The 21,067-nt window shown below is 43.6% G+C and overlaps 1 protein-coding gene across 1 annotated transcript; it reads left to right on the plus strand.

The window, feature by feature from the left end:
• Window positions 1–5,829: 5,829 nt before the first annotated feature.
• Window positions 5,830–17,144, plus strand: LOC129346411 (keratin, type II cytoskeletal 6B-like). Its single transcript, XM_055003763.1, has 7 exons — window positions 5,830–5,988; window positions 7,326–7,543; window positions 9,640–9,700; window positions 11,874–11,969; window positions 13,224–13,391; window positions 15,532–15,657; window positions 16,920–17,144. Exons 1-7 carry the CDS (start codon window positions 5,830–5,832, stop codon window positions 17,142–17,144), a joined length of 1,053 nt encoding a protein of 350 aa, XP_054859738.1.
• The last annotated feature ends 3,923 nt before the right edge of the window (window positions 17,145–21,067 follow it).

Below are 21,067 nucleotides of genomic sequence, written 5' to 3' on the forward strand. Positions count from 1 at the left end.
ATGCTAGATAAACATTATAACCTGCTGGTTGTTGTGGATTTTCCAGGCTATATAGCGGTGGTCTTGGCTTTGTAGTTCCTAACGTTTCGCCAGCAGCTGTGGCTGGCATCTTCAGAGGTGTAGCACCAAAAGACAGAGATCTCTCAGTGTGACACTTTTGGTGCTACACCTCTGAAGATGCCAGTCACAGCTGCTGGCGAAATGTCAGGAACTACAATGCCAAGACCACGGCTATACAGCCCGGAAAATCCACAACAACCATCATTCTCCAGCCGTGAAAGCCTTCGACAATACATTATAACCTGCTAATTGCTGCAGATCAAAAATATTTAACAGCTCTTAAAAGCTCAGTTAAAATCTCAACAGTGCAAAAGTTGACAATTCTGGCAAACCTCAGGGAGATATGAGTACATGAACTTTAGGAAAGGGGCGCTTTTCACCATGCCAATGTTCCATGCTACAACCAACACACTTTCAGGAGCTTTGCATTCTACTTGAATATGTGCGTTGCACTGACTACCATCATTTTATCCAGTCCAGAGGGATTGTGCAAATTGCCTACTGGACTGTACTTTAAACCCAGCAGGGTTTGGTGATTGAGGGAGCCATCCTGAGCAGGTTTACTTGGAAGTAAGTCCCATGTTATTCAATGAGGCTCACTTTTAGGAAAGTGTATTTAGGATTGTAGCCTGTGGCACTTTATTTATGTATTCACCCTCTTTATGGTCTGCCAATTCTAGGACTGACATTAGACAACATGAAGCACAGGTAGTATATAGGAGTACATATTTAAAACAAGAGATAATATGTAAGGCAACAGAGTGGTGAAGTCTCTGGTCCTTAACTCATTAGCGAAGCATCTGGGAGTCCCTCCCTACAATACAAAAGCCTTTTTGAATAATTCAGTTTTGCAAGTTTGTAAAGATTTAAAACCAGCAGAAATCGAATACAGAGTTGGAGAAGTGCTGAAACAGAGCATAAGCAATTCTAACACTGATACATCAAACAACATAGAACTACCAGTAGGATCATAATCAAAACAACAATTAGCACATAGTGGTAAGTCTATGGGCCCTATGCCTCTACCCCTCTGAGACCACTTCTTTACGGTAAAGCCCTCCCATCTGAGTAAAAAAAGCTCTCTTGATTGAAAAATCCAGTTTTGCATCATTTGCTGAAAGTTAGGAGAATGGAGTGGAGTTTTCCTGATCTTTTGGGGCAGGCTGTTCCATAAGGTAGGGACCACCATACAAATGTAGGAGCAGCTGTTGATTGTTTGAGATAATTATAGCCACTGATAATTAAATAAAGTTCTCTGTATACTTAGTACCGAGAAAAGAGGACATACATAAATGTATGCAAGTTGCACACATTTTATTTGTTTTGTTGTTCTGTTTCTCTTAGAAGGTACTAAGGACTGTTTCTGGCATTGAAAACCTTGATCCTCGGGCATTGCAAATCCAGCTCACTACATTCACACATGGCCTTTTGGGGTTGCCTTGAGGGCTAGGAACTTGGAAATGTTTTTAAAAAGAAATCTGAGATTCCAGTAGCAATTTCCGTGCTTGCAAAACAAGGTAATGGAATCACAACCTTATGGCATTTGGCACGAGAAAGAGAGGCAATTTTCCTTGCATTTTCAGAACATTATTCATCGGTGCATTGTTTACTAGTTGACACAATGTTTGGTGTCGTACCAACGAGATTCAAACAAGACAAAGCTTGTAGGCTTACAATCGAGACATCTCCTAAGAACGGAAGTTTTATTTGGTTATTTCATGTACTATTTAGAGATATTGATCTCAGACTCTATCACAGGCTAGGCTAGAATTACATAGCTATGTCATACAATTGAACCTACTCTTTGTGGGCTTCTAAGCAGGTTGTTTACCTCATTTTGAACACCTGTCAGGTGTAGGTACCAAGCGATACATTGAGGTCTATTGAGAACAACTTCTGATTTTGTGAAAACCAGCACATGCAATATTGGCCCAGAAGGCCTGCAATTGGGCAAACTGCCTGAATTTTAAAATAAACCTTAGTCATTTTAAATCAGGGCCAAGCTACACATGACGAATGGCACTTGAACAGCAAGTGTATTTCTCCTTGTTCACTTGCCCTCCACTCAATCCACTTGCCGTTCAAGTGTCATTCGTCATGTGTAGCTTGGCCCTCAGTCACTCTATGCAATAGTGCCAGAGGACAAGTGGATCCCCCACCCCCTCCACCATTCCATTCCATTCCATTCCATTCTTGGTCTATGAGTTCAATCAGCCCTGTATCCAATTGCCTCTTGAATTTAAGTTTAAGCTTTGAATTTTGTCTTCCTAGCTCTCCACTACTTGGCTTCCCCCCCCCCCCCCACCTCTACTCTTCATTGTCAGCTATCATCAGTCTCTCTGTGTGACTTTCTGCTTCTAGGGCTGTGGACTGGCCAAAGGGAAGCCTTTTATGGCAGGGAACTAAACCTCACCACCTGGTTCTTGCTACAGATTGAGTTCATGGGATAGCTGGTACAGACAGTGGACCTGTTCCTCTCCAGCCACAGCTTTAATTGGGTGGGCAGAGGGCGTGTGCACGCATGCACACACACACACACACAAAAGGAGAGGGAAATCATTCTTGATGTATGGGCAGGAAAGGACCCACAAGCAAAAAGCCTCAGATACGGTTGCCACCTGCCTGAAGAAAGAGTCCTGTCTCTTTAATACAGGCTTAATAGGCTGTTATTTACCGATAGAGATGGGCACGAGCCTAATTACGACCCAAAAAAACCCATGAAACAGGCTGGTTCGTGGTTCACGAACCAAGGTTCGTGGAAGCTCTTTTCATGGAACTTCCATGAACTTTATACTGGTTCGTTGGGTTGTATTACAGGGGCAGTTGAAATGGCCAAATGGACATTTAAACTGCCCCTTTAAGGGACTTGCCGGTCCCTTTAAACAGATCCCCCCCACTCGTGCAGCCTGCCAACTGATAGTTTAAAGGGACCTGCCTTTTAAACTGCCCAAACTTCAGCCCCAGTTCCATGCCAGTGTGTGGTTTTTGGGTTGTTAAAATCCATGAATCACAAATCTCATGGTTCGGTTTTTTGGGGGTTCGTGCCCATCTATATTTACCAGGTATGCATATTTACCTCCATGCCAACTTTCCACATGTTAAACTTCAGGACAGGACATTTTTTCTCCAGGCCTATTGACAACATTACAGAGAGATGGGGAAATCCTCACACCCACTGGTGGGGGGCAGCCCTGCTTCTCAAGTACACCAGTCCCTCAGCCCCCCAGCGAGCTTCCATGACAGAGTGGGGATTCAAATCTGGGTCTCCTAGATCCAAGCCTGAAAGTCTAACCACTACACCTTATTGACTTTTGCTGTTGCTGCCAGAGCTAGCCAGGAAGCTTGAGACATTTGCTGTAATGGATCCCCCCCCTCCACCCACTGCACAGTGAGTACTATTGGGAGGGTGGTAAGAATAGGCACTTGGTTTCCCACTGAAAACACTGGGAATGTCAACAAATAATGGTAACCAATAATGACATAAATAAATAATGACTACAACAGAAACAAGCAAAGCCTTGAAAATGAAAGTAAAAATATCACATCCTTGTTGTGCAGTGATTGTTTACACAGTTTGCCCATTGCAACTAAATTGTGTTGTTCAAACTTTTTAAACTCAATATGGCTTCCTCCCCCATTCCCATTTTGCAGTGGAATGGCATTGATGAAGGAAGAGCAGATACTGTGCCCAAAGGGACAAACAGTGCAGCCACAACTTTATCGCAAGTGGCTAATATCCACAGGGGTGAGTGGGAGTTAGTTCAATAGAAGACCTCATATTAAATCCTTTAAAAAGATGAAGTCCTTATTTCATCAAAATCTATTGTTTCATCTTTTTAAAGCCCTACCCCTCCCTTGCTGTGACCTGTATGGCCCTAGCTAGCCAGATCTTGGAAGCTAAGCTGGATTGGCCCTGGCTAGTACTTGGATGGGAGATCACCATGAAGACCAGAGTTGCTACACAGAAGCAGGCAACAGTGAACCACCTCTGAATGTGTCTTGTTTTGAAAACCCTGCAGAGTCATCGTAAGTTCGTTGCCACTTGACTGCACTTTCTACCACCATCTCACTCTTAAAATTAACTTCTACTTTCTGGTCTTCCAACTTAGAACCAACCAGTTGTTCCAGAAGTACACAGTTGCTTCAGTCTTACTGCTTATGATATGTGAAGATATTATTATGATATCAGTGGACCAATCCCAAAATAAGAATAGAACAGGTCTGACACTCCTAAAACAACTATTTTTGATATCTGTTCTTTCCTAACTGGGCTGCAAAGGTTAGGGTATTGGACATATAATTGTTCCTATTAATTACAGAATGATGAGGAACCTCTACCAAGGAACATCCAACCCAACTCATTCTCAGGTAGTGGTTGAGAGAAGTCTCATTTGACTCTGGAGGATTTCCTCTTCAGGTTTCCACCACACACCCCTCCCCATTCATACAGTATGAGAAACTAGGAGTTAAACAAATCTTGTGGATTCACCAAAAGATTGTTACCGGAATAGGTAGTTCAGAGGCAATGTCAACAGCCACACCCAATCAGAAAATCCCAAAGACTTGTGGCTGGATGGGGTGACTGAGGATTAAGACACAAGATGGAGCATTATCAAGACGAGCTGTTCCTATCTTAATATAGTAAAAATTGCAATGTGGGGTGACAACCTTTTTTTTTCTTCCTTAAAAGGTCTGCGTTTGGCCTTTGTCCATGTGAGTCAGAGATAGGTCCTACACAAGGAGTTTCCTCTCACATAGCCAGTTGATGTCATGCATTTGAATCCATGAATATCTTGCATGGATTATTTTGTTGGAGTTTAATTACTTGGTGGAAACAGGTCAGTTTGATAAAGCTGTCATGATAGGAACATCAAAGCTTTTGAGCCAGGCCTTTGTGGGCCGTGAGGTGGAGAAAATTTCATAACTGTCTCATTGGTTGACTGTGTTTATTTTGGTGGCTGGTCAGGAAAGGGAAATATTAGTTTCTGCCAAGGAAGCCAAACCCACCAGTGCTCCTCATTAATCTCTAGGTTGCAATCTATCTGACTTCTACGCCTCTAACTGATATAAAAGGGAATGTCCAGGTGATACAGTAATATTGCTGAGCATCCTTCATGCTGTACTTTTCTTCTGCTCCATAGCTTTCACCAAAACATGCTCCACTCATGCTCTTTCCAGGGGATACCAATGGGCCCTCAGCTGCCCCTCTACAGAAGACACCACTTCAGTTCTTGCTCCAATCTCGGCGATGGGTTTGGTGTCAGGGATTGCTCATCTGCCATTTGCCTTTCTGAAAGATACCACACTGGAGGAGGAAGATGCGGCAGCTACAGAAGCCAGAGTCTCCAGAACTTGAGTGGAAATAGAGGCAACCCTCTGTTCGGTGATTACCAAGATTTTGGAATAAGAGCAGTATGTGGAAGAAGCTGTGGAAGCTTTGGTGTTGGGAATTATGATGGAGCAAACCAATGTTGTGGGACTCACCTTCGTGGTTATAGAGGATGTTGCAGTGGTGATAGTTATCATACAAGTGGCCTACAAGGCGATGGTGATTCAAGTCGAAGAATGTATCATGGTGGAGGGGGAAAAGGAAGTGCTGGGGGAAAGAACGGAGGTCACAGTGGAGAAAGTAATGGTGGTGGAAATGGGAAAACTAAAAATAGGCAAGTCCTAAGTGAGACATGTCAAAATAATTATGTGGACCCTCATGCTCGTGGGAGATATTCTGTTGGAGGGAGGTTTGGTGGTCATTTGGGAAGGAGAGGCAGTATGGGTGACGTTGGACAAGACAGAACCCAAAGAGTGCATACCCGTGAAGGTCTCCGGAACCCAGGGCAAGTGGAGACTGAGCCAGCGATCCAGAGAGCCCGGATGGAGGAGGAACAGATCAAGAAACTCAACAGAAAATGTACTTCCTGCATCAACAAGGTGGGGAGGTTGCAGTTTTATATATAAAAACGATCATGAAAAGCAACAGCATAATATATGCATTGATATAAATTACCAGCTTATGAAGAACACAACAAAAAGACACGCATCCAAGCTTTTTGTTTATACGTGTTCCCATGGCCAGGTTAGTGTAATGGTTAAAAAGTTGGTTAAGGATCTGGTAGACTCCCGTTGGGAACTGGCTGGGTGATTTTGGACCAGGGCCAGCCTAACACACCTCACAAGGTTGCTGTGAGGATAAAATGGAGAAGAGGGGAACGGTTTTGTAAGGCCCTTATATTCCCACTGGGGAGAAAAGTATGGTAGAAATTAAATAAATAAATAAATGAGTTATTTGTGTTTTGTGATCTCTGTACGTTTTTTCCCCAGACTTGAAAAGAATAACATGTGACAAATCCTTGTCACAAATGAGTAGAGTAAGGCTAAATTTGAATTACTCTTCTTTCTCAATTTGTGGCAGGGTAGGAGCTTTTGTGAGCCACAGCTCACTTCTTCAGATCTGAAGAAATGAGCTGTGGCTCACAAACGCTCATACCTCTACCACAAATTTTGTTAAGTCTTATAGGTGCTGGTAGACTCTTGCCCTTTTCTACTGATACAGACAGACTAACATGGCTACCCAGCTTGGTGAGTGGTTAAGAGCATGGGATTCTAATCTGGAGAGCCAGGTTTGATTCTCCATTCCTCCACTTAAAGCCAGCTGGGTGACCTTAGGCTAGTCACAGCTCTCTGGAGCTCTCTCAGCCTCACCCACCTCACAGGGTGTCTGTTGTGGGGATAATAATGATATACTTTGTAAACTGCTCTGAGTGGGCATTAAGTTGTCCTGAAGGACGGTGTATAAATTGAATGTTATTATTATTATGTTATTATTATTACCAATCTTGATCTATTTCTTCTAATTGGACTTGATGGGGGGGGGGAGCAGGAATGAACAATTATGGATTTTGTTACATTTTAAGGGTTTTGGAAACCAAAAACAGGCAATAATGTTGATATTTAAAATCATTATCTTAAAATATGCCCAAACACCAAATCTGTAGAATATAGGGCCGTTTCCGCACGGCTTACCTTATTTTGCAAAATTGCAAAATCTCGCACGAAATCTCACGAGAAGACACTGTTATCACATCTTCTCGCGCGATAGCAGCGTCTTCTCGCGAGATTTCATGCGAGAGTTCGCTATTTTGCAGAATAAGGTAAGCCGTGTGGAAACGGCCTAGGTTTGAATTTTTGTAAGCATATTCAAATAAGAATTGTTGTTTTCTCTCCTCCATCTCATGCCATTTCATTGTTTCCATCCTGTGGGTTTCTAGGTCCACATCCTACAGCAACAGAATACCGTGCTGTCGACTCAATGGGAGTTACTACAGCAACAGCGCTTGGAAAGGGGGAGTCCCCAAAATACTGAATCCCTTTTCCAGTCTTATATGCAAGACATGAGGATGCTGCTAAATACGGTGCAAGGAGAGAAGGGACAGCTGATATTGGAACTTCAGCAACTGAAGGCAGTCACAGAAAAATATAAAGAGAGGTAAGCAATAAAGGGCCTTGATCTCATCATCAGATCTAGGAAGCTAAGCAGAGTTGGCCTTGGTTAGTAATTGGATGGGAGACCTCCAACAAACACCAAGATTGTAGAGGCAGGCAACAGCAAACCACCTGTTAGTCTCTTGCTATGACAACCCTAACAGGGGTTGCTATAAGTCAGCTATGACTTGATGGCACTCTCTACCACCACCGAGTAATAAGGAAAGAAGGGAACCATAGGGGACCCCAAACAATTGCAATGCAAGCCTATGCAAAATTATTCCATTCTTGGCCCATTGAAATCATTGGGTTTATATTTATTTATTTATTTATTTATTTATTTATTTATTTATTTATTTATTTATTTATTTATTTATTTATTTATTGTCAGCCTTTCTCACTGAGACTCAAGGCGGATTACATAGTATGAGATTAGTACAATCAGTACCAAGGATATTTCCAAACAGTATCAAGGACATTTCCATACAGTGCCAAGGACCTTTTCATAAACAATGTCATAGGGTAAATGAATATAAGTTTACAAAGACAGAGCACTAACAAGGATCCAATACAGAGTTGAAGAATTGCTGGAACAGAACATAACCAATTCTAGAACTGACATTAGACAACATGAAGCATAGGTAGTACATAGGACAGGAGTACATATTTAAAGCAACAGATAATATGTAAGACAACATAGTGGTGAAGTCTGTGGTCCCTAACTTATTAGTGAAGCATCTGAGACCTCATCCATACAATATAGCCCTCCTATCTGAGTAAAAAGCCTTTTTGAATAATTTGGTTTTGCATTGGTTGCAAAAAGCCGGAGAGTGGGGGCCCTTCTGACCTCCTCAGGCAGGCTGTTCCATAGGGTAGGGACCACCACAGAGAAAGCCCATGTACAGGCTGCTGCTGACTTCACCCGTGTGCAGCCTGGCACCTGCAGGAGACTCTGTTCAGATGAGCAAAGCTGCCGTGGAGGAACATAGGGAGGGAGGCGGTCCCATAGGTATGCTGGACCACTACTTTGAACTGAGCACGGTAACTGATGGGTAGCCAATGGAGTGACTGTAGGACGGGAGTGATGTTGAGCTGCAGCATTTTGCACCAATTGGAGCCTCCTCGTTAACTTTGGGCCAAGCTACACATGACGAATGACACTTGAACGGCAAGTGGATTGAGTGGAGGGCAAATGAACAGGGAGAAATACACTTGCCATTCAAGTGTCATTCGTCATGTGTAGCTTGGCCCTTAGATGGGAGACCAGTGTATAATGCTGGACTATACTGGAGTAACTTTGCATAAGATTATACGGCTAGGTTTTTCCAGACAGAGGTACATATAAAGGGCATATAAAGGACACAAACAGCTAATTATACAGGCTCAAAATAGGTGCCAGAATTTTGTACTTGAGTGATCCTGTGGGCTACTGCCTTGAAAAATCAATATGAGTCCATTCAAATATTCTGAAAAGCACGGGTACAATTTTTCAGGAACTGCATCACTACTGGAATTTCAAGTTAGACTGCTTCCCAACATAAAACACGTAATAGCACATAGAGAATCAGTATGGCAGTTGAGATGGTTAGGCTAGATGCTTTCATGTGCTAGCTTTGCACATGAAAGGGTTTTGTCGATGTTGAATGTTTTAATGGGGGAGCATTGAAACACACTTCCCTCTACTGACATTCTAAGGTGGTAGGGTTTTGTGAAGAGTGTACCAATTCCATCTGTCTATGCAGTGCAGAAATGGCAACCAATACTATTATGCAATATGTTACAGGGTGGAGAAGGGTTGGGAAGAACAGAATTAGCAACATCACATATAAATAGTAAAGACTAGAGTCCAGTAGCACCTTTAAGACTAACCAACTTTATTGTCGCATAAGCTTTTGAGAACCACAGCTCTCTTTGTCAGAGATAGTGATTATTATCATCTATCACAAACCTATAATTCCAGATGTGTAGTCATCCTTATACTCACGGGATTATGGTGTATCACATATACAAGAGACCCACATTTTGCTTTCTTGCATTTGTTCATTGCCTTTTGTAGCTGACATTCACAGGTCCTCCAACCCCTCTGATCTTCTACTCTAGGAACAACAAAGAACTCAACCAACGCACAGCTGCTGAGGATAAATTTGCAGCACTGAAGAAGGTAAAAGATGGGATTTGCCATGAGGGAAAGGAGGAACATTTTTACTAAAGTGGCATGTTGAATAGGTGGCTCCATGTAGAGTTCAAGATGTAATGTCTGAGGGCCAAGCTACACATGACGAATGACACTTGAACGGCAAGTGTATTTCTCCCTGTTCACTTGCCCTCCACTCAATCCACTTGCTGTTCAAGTGTCATTCGTCATGTGTAGCTTGGCCCTCAGTGATTTCATTGCCTCACCAGCCGCCTTGTGTATTTATTTATTTAACACGTTTTACATCCTGCCTTTCTGCCCTCACAAGGTCCACCAAGGTAGCTAGCAAAATTAATTTAAAGGAAAAGGAACCCCTCAAAACAAGTACAAAAAGTTTGCAACCTGAGGGCCAAGCTACACATGACGAATGACACTTGAATGGCAAGTGGATTGAGTGGAGGGCAAGTGAACAGGGAGAAATACACTTGCTGTTCAAGTGTCATTCGTCATGTGTAGCTTGGCCCTAAGAGGAAAAACTGATTGTTCTCAGCTCTGAACCTCAACGGTAACTTTGTGGCTCGTCTAAGTGACTACAAGGGGCACAAAATAAGAACAACTGAAATGTACTCTGCATGTTTGAGGGCAAGTAAATTGTTGTATCGGTGGAAGAACAGCCTTGTGTTGCTCAGTTTTTGTGACTAGCAAATTAAAGCATACACAATAAAATCACATTTTAAAGCCATTACAGCCACCCAAGAAAAGCATCATTAAAACAATTAAAACCAGAGCTCAAATACATGCAGAAGAAAATAACAATAAAACAACAGATAAGCAGGAGAGATCAATGAGGGAATGCCTAACAACAAAAAAAAAGTATTCACCCCCTGGCAGAAGATGACACCAGCAGGGGGGCAGATGAATCTTCCTGGAGAGAGAGTTCCAGAGGTTTTGGTTCCACTAAGTTGCCCTTCCAGACTGCCACCTGCCTAATCTCAGAAGGTGGCGGCACACAAAGCAAGGCTTCCAAAGATGACGGCAGTGGTTGGGTAGGTTCATAAGGAAGTAGGCAGTACTTCAGGTATGCTGTTCCCAAACCATATATGGCTTTAAAGCTCAGCATCAGCACCTTGAGTTGTTCCTGGAAACACACTGGAAGCCAGGGTAGATGAGCTAAGACTGGAGTGATATGATCGACCTATCTAGATGGCTAGCTGTGTTAGTCTGTCTGTAGCAGCAGAAAAGAGCAAGAGTCCAGGAGCACCTAGAAGGCTAACAAAATTTGGGAAAGGGTAGGAGCTTTCACAAGCCACAGCTCACTTCTCCAGAAAGCTCATACCCTACCACACGTTTTGTTAGTCTTATAGGTGCTACTGGACTCTTGCTCTTTTCTACTGTTTTATATCTGCTTAATTTCACAGTTACTAATTATTTACAAAAGATGTGCATTTGTTCTTTGTCTGTCGTTGTACCTATCCAGAGAGACCCAGTGTGGTACAGTGGTAAAGAGTGTCGGTTTGAATCTCTGCCCTGGAAGCTTGCTGAGTGACCTGGGGCCAGAAACGGACTCTCAGCCTAGCCTACCTCATAGGTTTGTTGTGAGGATAAAATAGAGGAAAGAAGAATGATATAAGCCATTTTGGGTCCCCATTGGGGGAAATGGCAGACTATACATTAAGAAAATAAATACATCCAGCAACTCTTATTTTTCTGACTGATAAACAGGGCAATTCTAAGAACACTTCCTTGGGAGTAACTACCAGTGAGTAGACCTGAGTAAGGGTCTGATGAGACTTGTTTAGGATGGTACTGGTAGCTCTTGCCTCAGCTTTTAGATCAATTGCAACATCCATGCTTAACAATGTGGATTATTTCTTAACAATTAACACCCATAGAGGAAATGTTCTGAGTCATCCACATGCCAAAGGAATAGTAGGCCTCTGCAACTACAACCTGTGTCACTGGTAGTGGAGGAAGCTACTTTGAATGACAAAACAGGCATCAGGAAAGACAAATAATTTTACTGATCTACCAGTTATACAGGTTAAAAGAACATATAGAAGGCTTATTTTTAAAATTTGAATGAGGGAAGTCCTAAATTTTGGAAAAGAAGTCCTAAAATTTCGATGCATCCTTATTTCAAACATCTGTTCCACTGGCCTCCAAGTGTTTGAACGCCAATGTTTCTTTGGATTCATTTTAGAATATAGATGCTGCCTATATGGAAAACATGGATTTGGCAGTGAAGGCAGATTTGTTGATTGAACAAATTGTACGCCTGAGAGGTATTTATGAAGTGGTAAGTATTCTTCGCAAATTGTTCTACTGGACAGCCCTGCTATCCAAAATAGAAGAGATATTTGAAATAGACATGGGCACGAACTGCATTACGATCGCAAAAAAATCCACAAACCGCCTGATCATCTGTTTGCGATCTGGCAGTTCAGAAATGTCCAAGGTCAATGAACCAGCGTTTGTAAGAAGCCCGGTTTGTTGCGTTCGTCCGCAGTTCATAAGCCAGACAGTCAGGCGCCATCAATCAGTTCCCTTGGAAATGGAGCCGGGGGAATGCCTAAACGCTGTCTGCACTCCTTCTGTTGCCCTCGAAACCCAAATTGAAGCCCAGCTTACCTTGATTGGCAGGTCTTCCTTCCAACCATGGAGCTGCAAAGTGGTTACAACTTGGGAGAAGACACCCAGGGGAGGGAGGGGGAGGGGGTGTTCTGTAGCCATGGGCACTCCAATCTTATCCCTGCAAACCCTTCGAGTATACCCCTTGTACACTGGGCCAACATCAACTGGTGGCTCTAATTGTATCGAGTGTGAGTTTCCTGGGGGCCTTGGATCAGAGAGGGTATAACTCCAAGATCCCTATTGCAATCTTGACCAAACTGGGATGCTGGCTGGAGGAGAGCCTGCTAAACACTCCCTGTGAATATGGGCTCTCTAAGTCCAACGGGGGCCGTTCTGACCCCCACGAACCATGAACCCCGAACAGGTTCATCAGCAGGAAATGTTCATTGCGGTTCATTAGTTCAGTTTCATCGGCGGCACCGAATCACGAACCACGGGTTCATTATTTTTTTTCAGTTCATGCCCATGTCTAATTTGAAATACGTGGTACGGTCCTGTTCAAAATGTACAGCTCAGAATATTCAAATATGCAATATGGGAGAGGAAAGAGGAAAAAGGATTGCTGATGTCATAGTGGCCCTAAACTCTGTGTTGAGTGATCCCTTTTCTCGCTGGAATTTCTAGGGTATATTCAGGTATGGGCAGGGGGCTATTCAAGCCTACTCATCAGCTTCAACTTGCAGTTTGCTTATTTTGTCATTTCAGATATTTCTTTGGATTTGACTTTTAATCTTAACACAGTTATATATTTCAAGGAACCATCCTAACGGAGTGACCCTAAGCAGAGTTACACTTTTCTACATCTATTTATGTCAGTGGGCTTCGAAAGATGTAACTTTGCTTAGGTTTACACTCTAATGCTCCATTCTTTTGCCTGGAAAGAAGCGTACACACTCAGAAGATTTAATGTCACTTTCAGGAACTAACAGAACTTCAGAGAAGAGTCCAGGATGGCACCAACGACATTGTCGGCATGGATAACCATAGAGACCTAAATATAGACAACTTCCTGGAAGAGGTCAGATGTCAATATGAAGAGATTGTGCAGAGGAGCAAAGAAGAAGTGGATGCACGGTACCGAGGCAAAGTAAGTTGCAAAATGTGCTAGGATACTACAAGGTCTGAACATAGATTTATTAAAAATGGCAATTGCTTGGACTTGGATGAATATTGTTGTTAGTTTATGTGTAGTCTTCAGTCATCAGGATATGTTTACATTTGAATTAGATGTAGTTCATATTTACTTAGCTTGCAGTTCCATCTAGCAGAGTTACACCCTTCTAATTCCATTTAAGGAAATGGGCTTAGAAGGGTGTCACTCTACTTAAGATGGCATTGTTGGTATACTCAGTCCATTAATACTGTTAATGGCCACTTTCTCTAAGTTCGTACAACTGATTCAGCTGGTCAATACTAGGGGTTGATAGGAGGCATGGCACTGCAAGATACACCACAGAGTTGTTTAACAAAGATTTATGGTAAGCAGAAGGGAGATACGGCCACTCCAGATCACTGGGGCATTTGCATGTATGATATCTGCAGACCCAAAAGTGTTGCTATGTGACCGCTGGCACTCCTGCAACTGGCATGAGAATGGTGTGATGTCACTTTTCAGGAAACCTGGAAGTGACACCAGTCCTCTGAAGGAATGACTGGAAACTCTGTACTTTTACAATAGAGTTTCCAGTGATTCCTAGAGAAGTGTGACATCCTTTCCGGGTTCCCCCCCCACAGAAGTGGCATCACACTGTTGCTGACAGCTGTTCCCTTCCCCTACATCTCTGCCCCTCCCATTTTCCAAGTCCAAAACACGTGTTTGTTGCTGTATACTTAAATTTTTTAGACACAGCTGTAGGGTGACTGTTGGTGGTACATCTGAACACGTTCAGTTGCGTTTGTGACCTCTGGCCAATCAGGAAAACGGGAAAAAATCTCTATGGTTCACAGCACTGGCATATGCACTGCTCTAGATTGCTTTACCTCACTTAATCTGCAGCATGGGATATGTAGGTAGGTGGAGGGGGGGGCAGATCTCCTGCCCTGCTGGTGCTTCACAAAGTGCCAGGGGAGGAATTGGGGTGGGGGCACGCCAGTGTCACACTGGCACATGAATTTGAGTTGGAAGTGACATTGTCCCCCCATTTCCTTCCTGTGGGTTCCTGGCTGTGGCTTCCAACCTTATTAGGAGGAAATGCTGTTGTTCAGTCCTACTGACGTTGTTAGCGCCAGCAAGAAACAGCTTTAAGGCAGGAGGCAAGGCTTGGATGCAGACTGTGGGAATAAAAATGGAGAGAGAAATACTATGTCTGTGTAGTCTTTACCACAGAGATCAGTGGAAATTCCTAGAGTGTCACCTGGAAGTGACATAACATCTGCTCCAAACACCACCCTCCCCAGGCACTGCCCTCAAGATTTGCTGAGGTATTGCGGGCAAATCTGAGAGAGGCACCTTCAAATGAGGACCTGTCATGGTCTTATCTACCTCAGAGCACGCTTCTCTCCCCTTCTCAATGCTGTTGACATCGACATACATCGTCTTGGCAAATTGGATACTGACTGATTTACCAGTCTTACCCCTCCACATATACCTTTGCTGCAGAGGGTGCCTGCCTTTGTCATTGAATCAGTTTGGTGTAGTGGTTAAGAGCGGCAGGACTCTAATCTGGAGAGCCGGGTTTGATTCCCCGCTCCTCCACTTGAAGCCAGCTGGGTGACCTTGGGTCAGTCACAGCTCTTTCAGAGTTCTCTCAGCCCCACCCACCTCATGGGGTGATTGTCGTGAGGATAACAACAACACACTTTGTAAACCACTCTGAGTGGGTGCTAAGTTGACCTGAAGGGCGGTCTATAAGTCAAATGTTGTTGTTGTTATATGTTATATGATTATATCCAGATGCCTGTAGCAGCTGTCCATTCTAGTTTAACATCTCTCCAGTGTCTTAATTATTTTTTTCAGTCATCCATTCATTAAAAAAAATATTCAATTTTTACAAAACTGTCTGAGGGTGGGAATGAAGGTTAATGACGTCACAATCTCTCAGGCAGTTAGCATAGCATACAGCCAAAATCAGCCTCGAAGGTGCAGAATTAGTTTCTCCCAAGAGCAATTATGAGGAGAATTGTACATAGGAACGAAATGAGGTAATCTGTGCTTCTCTAGCAGCTCCACCACTCGAAATAGGTATGTTTGGAACCTCCTTAAGTGTGTTTTCATGGTCCCATTTCAGTACGAGGAACTTCATATCATGTGCGGCATGCACTATGAAAGCCTGAGCCTCAGCCACCAAGAGATCCAAGAACTGACCCACCACATCCGAACACTAAAGATGGAAATGGAAAAGCTCAAGAAAAAGGTTAGGAAGTCCACCCTCAACCCACGTCCTTCAGGATTATTTGAAAAACTGACACACGTTTGGGACATTTTATTGAACAACTGAATGGTCATAATGGATGCCAGTCTTTTGTGTAGATAAACGTTTCTCAAGATAAGAATCAGAAATGTATTTATTTCCAATTGAAATTAGAGGATTACTTTATCTCTGAAGAGTGAAACACCAGCTTTGGTTTTTCATATTCTGTTCCTGTATGCCACTTTGATTCCCACCCCCCACTAGACAAGGAAGAACAAAAACAATAGAAAAATAATATTTATTCCTTTGACCCACATGAGCATCCTGTTGTTTATAGGGTGTTTCTGTCAAGAAGCCTGACAGATACGCCTTATCCTCCTTCCCAGTCATGATTTTTTGATCATATGTGTGCTTGTTTTTCTTCCTTCACTACACCTTGTAGAACAGAGATCTATAGTAAGGGCATACATCTGGACAGGTGGGAATGGTGGAGAGTGCTGTCAAGTCACAGCTGAGTTATGGTATCACCTGTTGGGGTTTTCATGGCACGAGACTAACAGAGGTGGTTTGCCATTGCCTGCCTCTCCAACCATGGTCTGTCTTGGAGGTCTCCCATCCAATTAACTAACCAAGGCTGGCCATGCTTAGCTTTAAAGATCTGACGAGATCGGGCTTATCTAGGTCAGGGTACATCCGGACATACCTAAGCCAAATATACCTGAAATCTTGCCATTTGGGCTAGTAAGTTAGGCTGAGAATGTAAAACTGGCTAAAGGTCACCTGGTGAGCTCCCATGGCAGTGGGGGGATTTGAAGATGGGTCTCCCAGATCCTAGTCTGAAACTCTAACCACTTTACAATACTGGCTTTTGGGAGGGGCTGCTGTTGAACAGTAGCAAGCAGCCAGTACTAGGTGCATCCTGCAAGACTCATGGTATCAAGTCTCCTGGTGTTTGCTGCTGGGTCTAGCTGATGTGTCCTCCCTCAAAGGCCATAACAGCCCTCGAAGCAGCCCTTCCCCCCTTTCCCTGCCTTTTATTGACAGAAACCAAGGCTTGAAGGTTAGCAATACTGCATGGTTGCCTAGCAACAGTTGCTGAGGGCACTCATTTCTTAAAGCAACAGATGCTGCTTCTATTATGTTGATGCTCAGGTTTGTAGAAAGATTTGCCTTCTCTGTTCATGGCTCTAGTCTCCAGATGTAAGTATCCTAAGATTTGGCCCTACAGAGAATTAACTAAATTGATTTTTTTCTTTTTCATCCAGAAAACCAGAGTGCAGGAAACCATTGCTGATTCTAAGCAACGTGGTGATAGGGCCATCCAAGATGCAAAAGGAAATCTCCATGACTTGCAGCATAACCTTCGGAAGGCCGGAGATAAGTTGACTCGACTGTTACAAGATTTCCAGGAGCAACTGAATGCCAAACTGGCGCTAGATACTGAGGTCACCATCTGTAGAAAACAGCTGGCAAGAAGGGATTACAGGTAGCTTGGCTCTATAAGACTAACAAAATTTGTGGTAGGGTAGGAGCTTTTGTGAGTCACAGCTTCAGATAGAAGATTTAGGAAAAACACTCTCTCAGGCAGATTTGTAACATATAAATACATTAGCCTGCTGTAACTAAATTACACCCCCGCTGGTATATTGTGACACCTCAATACACCAGTTCCCCAGGCAAACCTAAACAAAGATCAGAAGTTTCTTTAGATCTTTACACTCTTTTAAAGAGTGGCAGCTTGAAGATCAACAAAATTTATTCCAGCATAAACTTTTATGAGTCAGATGCATAGGAATGTAAATCTAGTACAGGATGCCATACGATAAGCATATACAGTAGGAAATTACAGAGATATAGCTGGAGTCATTATCATCTGTATGGCGCGGGAAATGCAACGTATTAACACCTACAGTGAGTAAGAAATGACAGGTCCCTGTCAGGACCTAGCTAAGAGATAGTGTTAAGATTCTTGATGAATGTTAAGGCAGCAATTTCCCTTTCTGTAGTCCCTTGGAAGTTCTTTGGGAGTGAATATAAAATCAGCAACAGACTACCCTGAAAAATTAAAAAATCAACCCCCCCCAGTGGTTTCTTATTGTGTCACATTTGTGTCTATTTATTGTTTTGTTGACCCATTCGTCCAATGTCAAGGGCATTGTCAACACAAGATGGCAACTCCGCTCTCAGGGCCAAGCTACACATGACGAATGACACTTGAATGGCAAGTGTATTTCTCCCTGTTCACTTGCCCTCCACTCAATCCACTTGCCGTTCAAGTGTCATTCGTCATGTGTAGCTTGGCCCTCAGTGTCTCTTGCTCTGTGCTTCCTGCCATTTCTCTCTTCACCTGTGCATTGCAAGAGGAAGTCGTTTGCTTCCTGATTCCATTTCACTGCCACACACAGCCATGTCAAAATCCCTGAGTGAATTGAGGTAAGCATCCTAGGGCCAAGCTACACATGACGAATGACACTTGAACGGCAAGTGGATTGAGTGGAGGGCAAGTGAACAGGGAGAAATACACTTGCCGTTCAAGTGTCATTCATCATGTGTAGCTTGGCCCTAAGTTATGTGATTTCTGCTAGAACAGGCAACTAAAATTTCCGTGAGACTCAGGGCCAAGCTACACATGACGAATGACACTTGAACGGCAAGTGTATTTCTCCCTGTTCACTTGCCCTCCACTCAATCCACTTGCCGTTCAAGTGTCATTCGTCATGGGTAGCTTGGCCCTTTCTCCCTGTTCACTTGCCCTCCACTCAATCCACTTGCCGTTCAAGTGTCATTCGTCATGTGTAGCTTGGCCCTCAGTGTCTCTTGCTCTGTGCTTCTTGCCATTTCTCTCTTCACCTGTGCATTGCAAGAGGAAGTCGTTTGCTTCCTGATTCCATTTCATTGCCACACACAACCATGTCAAAATCCCTGAGTGAATTGAGGTAAGCATCCTAGGGCCAAGCTACACATGACGAATGACACTTGAACGGCAAGTGGATTGAGTGGAGGGCAAGTGAACAGGGAGAAATACACTTGCCGTTCAAGTGTCATTCATCATGTGTAGCTTGGCCCTAAGTTATGTGATTTCTGCTAGAACAGGCAACTAAAATTTCCGTGAGACTCAGGGCCAAGCTACACATGACGAATGACACTTGAACGGCAAGTGTATTTCTCCCTGTTCACTTGCCCTCCACTCAATCCACTTGCCGTTCAAGTGTCATTCGTCATGTGTAGCTTGGCCCTTTCTCCCTGTTCACTTGCCCTCCACTCAATCCACTTGCCGTTCAAGTGTCATTCGTCATGTGTAGCTTGGCCCTCAGTGTCTCTTGCTCTGTGCTTCTTGCCATTTCTCTCTTCACCTGTGCATTGCAAGAGGAAGTCGTTTGCTTCCTGATTCCATTTCATTGCCACACACAACCATGTCAAAATCCCTGAGTGAATTGAGGTAAGCATCCTAGGGCCAAGCTACACATGACGAATGACACTTGAACGGCAAGTGGATTGAGTGGAGGGCAAGTGAACAGGGAGAAATACACTTGCCGTTCAAGTGTCATTCATCATGTGTAGCTTGGCCCTAAGTTATGTGATTTCTGCTAGAACAGGCAACTAAAATTTCCGTGAGACTCAGGGCCAAGCTACACATGACGAATGACACTTGAACGGCAAGTGTATTTCTCCCTGTTCACTTGCCCTCCACTCAATCCACTTGCCGTTCAAGTGTCATTCGTCATGTGTAGCTTGGCCCTTTCTCCCTGTTCACTTGCCCTCCACTCAATCCACTTGCCGTTCAAGTGTCATTCGTCATGTGTAGCTTGGCCCTCAGTGTCTCTTGCTCTGTGCTTCTTGCCATTTCTCTCTTCACCTGTGCATTGCAAGAGGAAGTCGTTTGCTTCCTGATTCCATTTCATTGCCACACACAACCATGTCAAAATCCCTGAGTGAATTGAGGTAAGCATCCTAGGGCCAAGCTACACATGACGAATGACACTTGAACGGCAAGTGGATTGAGTGGAGGGCAAGTGAACAGGGAGAAATACACTTGCCGTTCAAGTGTCATTCATCATGTGTAGCTTGGCCCTAAGTTATGTGATTTCTGCTAGAACAGGCAACTAAAATTTCCGTGAGACTCAGGGCCAAGCTACACATGACGAATGACACTTGAACGGCAAGTGTATTCCTCCCTGTTCACTTGCCCTCCACTCAATCCACTTGCCAGGCAAGTGTCATTCGTCATGTGTAGCTTGGCCCTCAGATTTTGATTAATGTCACATCATCACTAACACACACAAAAATTCAGCTCTAATTTTTTTCCCCTGCAATCTTCCTTCTCTTTGGATAAAAGATATAAAAAGTCAATGTGGTCTACTCAGCAACCTTCCAGGGCCTCAGGAGTAAAATTTTCACATCATTTACTACTTGTCTCTTTTAACTAGAGAAGCTTGGGACTGAACTTGTAACCTTGGGCATGGAAAACAAATGCGCTACCACTGAGCCACAGCTCTTCCCCTTTGTAGTTTTATGAAGGTTGATGAAGTGAGTCTGTCCCATTACCAAAATGTGAAAATGAGGACTATGATCGTGTAAATAGAGGGAAAGGGAAAGGTAGTCCCCTGTGCAAGCTCCAAGTCATTAATGACCCTTGGTGGGGAATGTTGCATCACGACATTTTCTTGGCAGACTTCTGTTACGAGGTAGTTTGCCATTGCCTTCCCCAGTCATCTACACTTTACCTCCAGGAAACTGGGTACTCATTTTACTGACCTCGGAAGGATGGAAGGCTGAGTCAACCTTAAGCTGGCTATCTGAACCCGGCTTCCGCCAGGATCGAACTCAGGTCGTCGTGAGCAGATCTTGGGCTGCAGTACTGCTGCTTACCACTCTGCGCCACAGGGCACTTGCTGATCATTTACATATACAGCCTTGGAAATAAACAATTTGGTTCCAGAGGTAGTAATAATTCTAGAGGTGGAATACGTAGCCCAGTAGTGTATACAGTTTATTCTACATTTTGCAAAGTACTGGTGTCTTGTTTTCTGTTCGAACCTATGACCCTATTGATTCATGTTGGATCTTGGACACAAGAGTATCACTAAGTGAAGGAAATATGATCAGAAAAGCACTTGCTTATTTTGTACCTTTTTATTTCTCTTGCTTTCTCCTTTTCCTCCTCCTAGGCTGAATCAAGGGGACACGGACCACACTTGTAAGTAACGTTAAACGATTGCTTGGATGCACATTTTAAACAAGTGTTTACTGATCTTTGTAGACTGCATTCAGAATCGTCGAATGTTTCCTTTTTCTGTCACAGCTGCCAGTGCTGGATGTGATGCAGAAAGGGGAGCCCCTAGTGGCATAAGGAACAGCAGGAGCTCCAGTGACCTGCGTGGCAGTGGAAGTGGCAATGGTGCTTCAGGAATGC

This window comes from Eublepharis macularius, chromosome 19 (genome assembly GCF_028583425.1).
Source record: "Eublepharis macularius isolate TG4126 chromosome 19, MPM_Emac_v1.0, whole genome shotgun sequence".
Taxonomy (NCBI): Eukaryota; Metazoa; Chordata; class Lepidosauria; order Squamata; family Eublepharidae; genus Eublepharis; species Eublepharis macularius.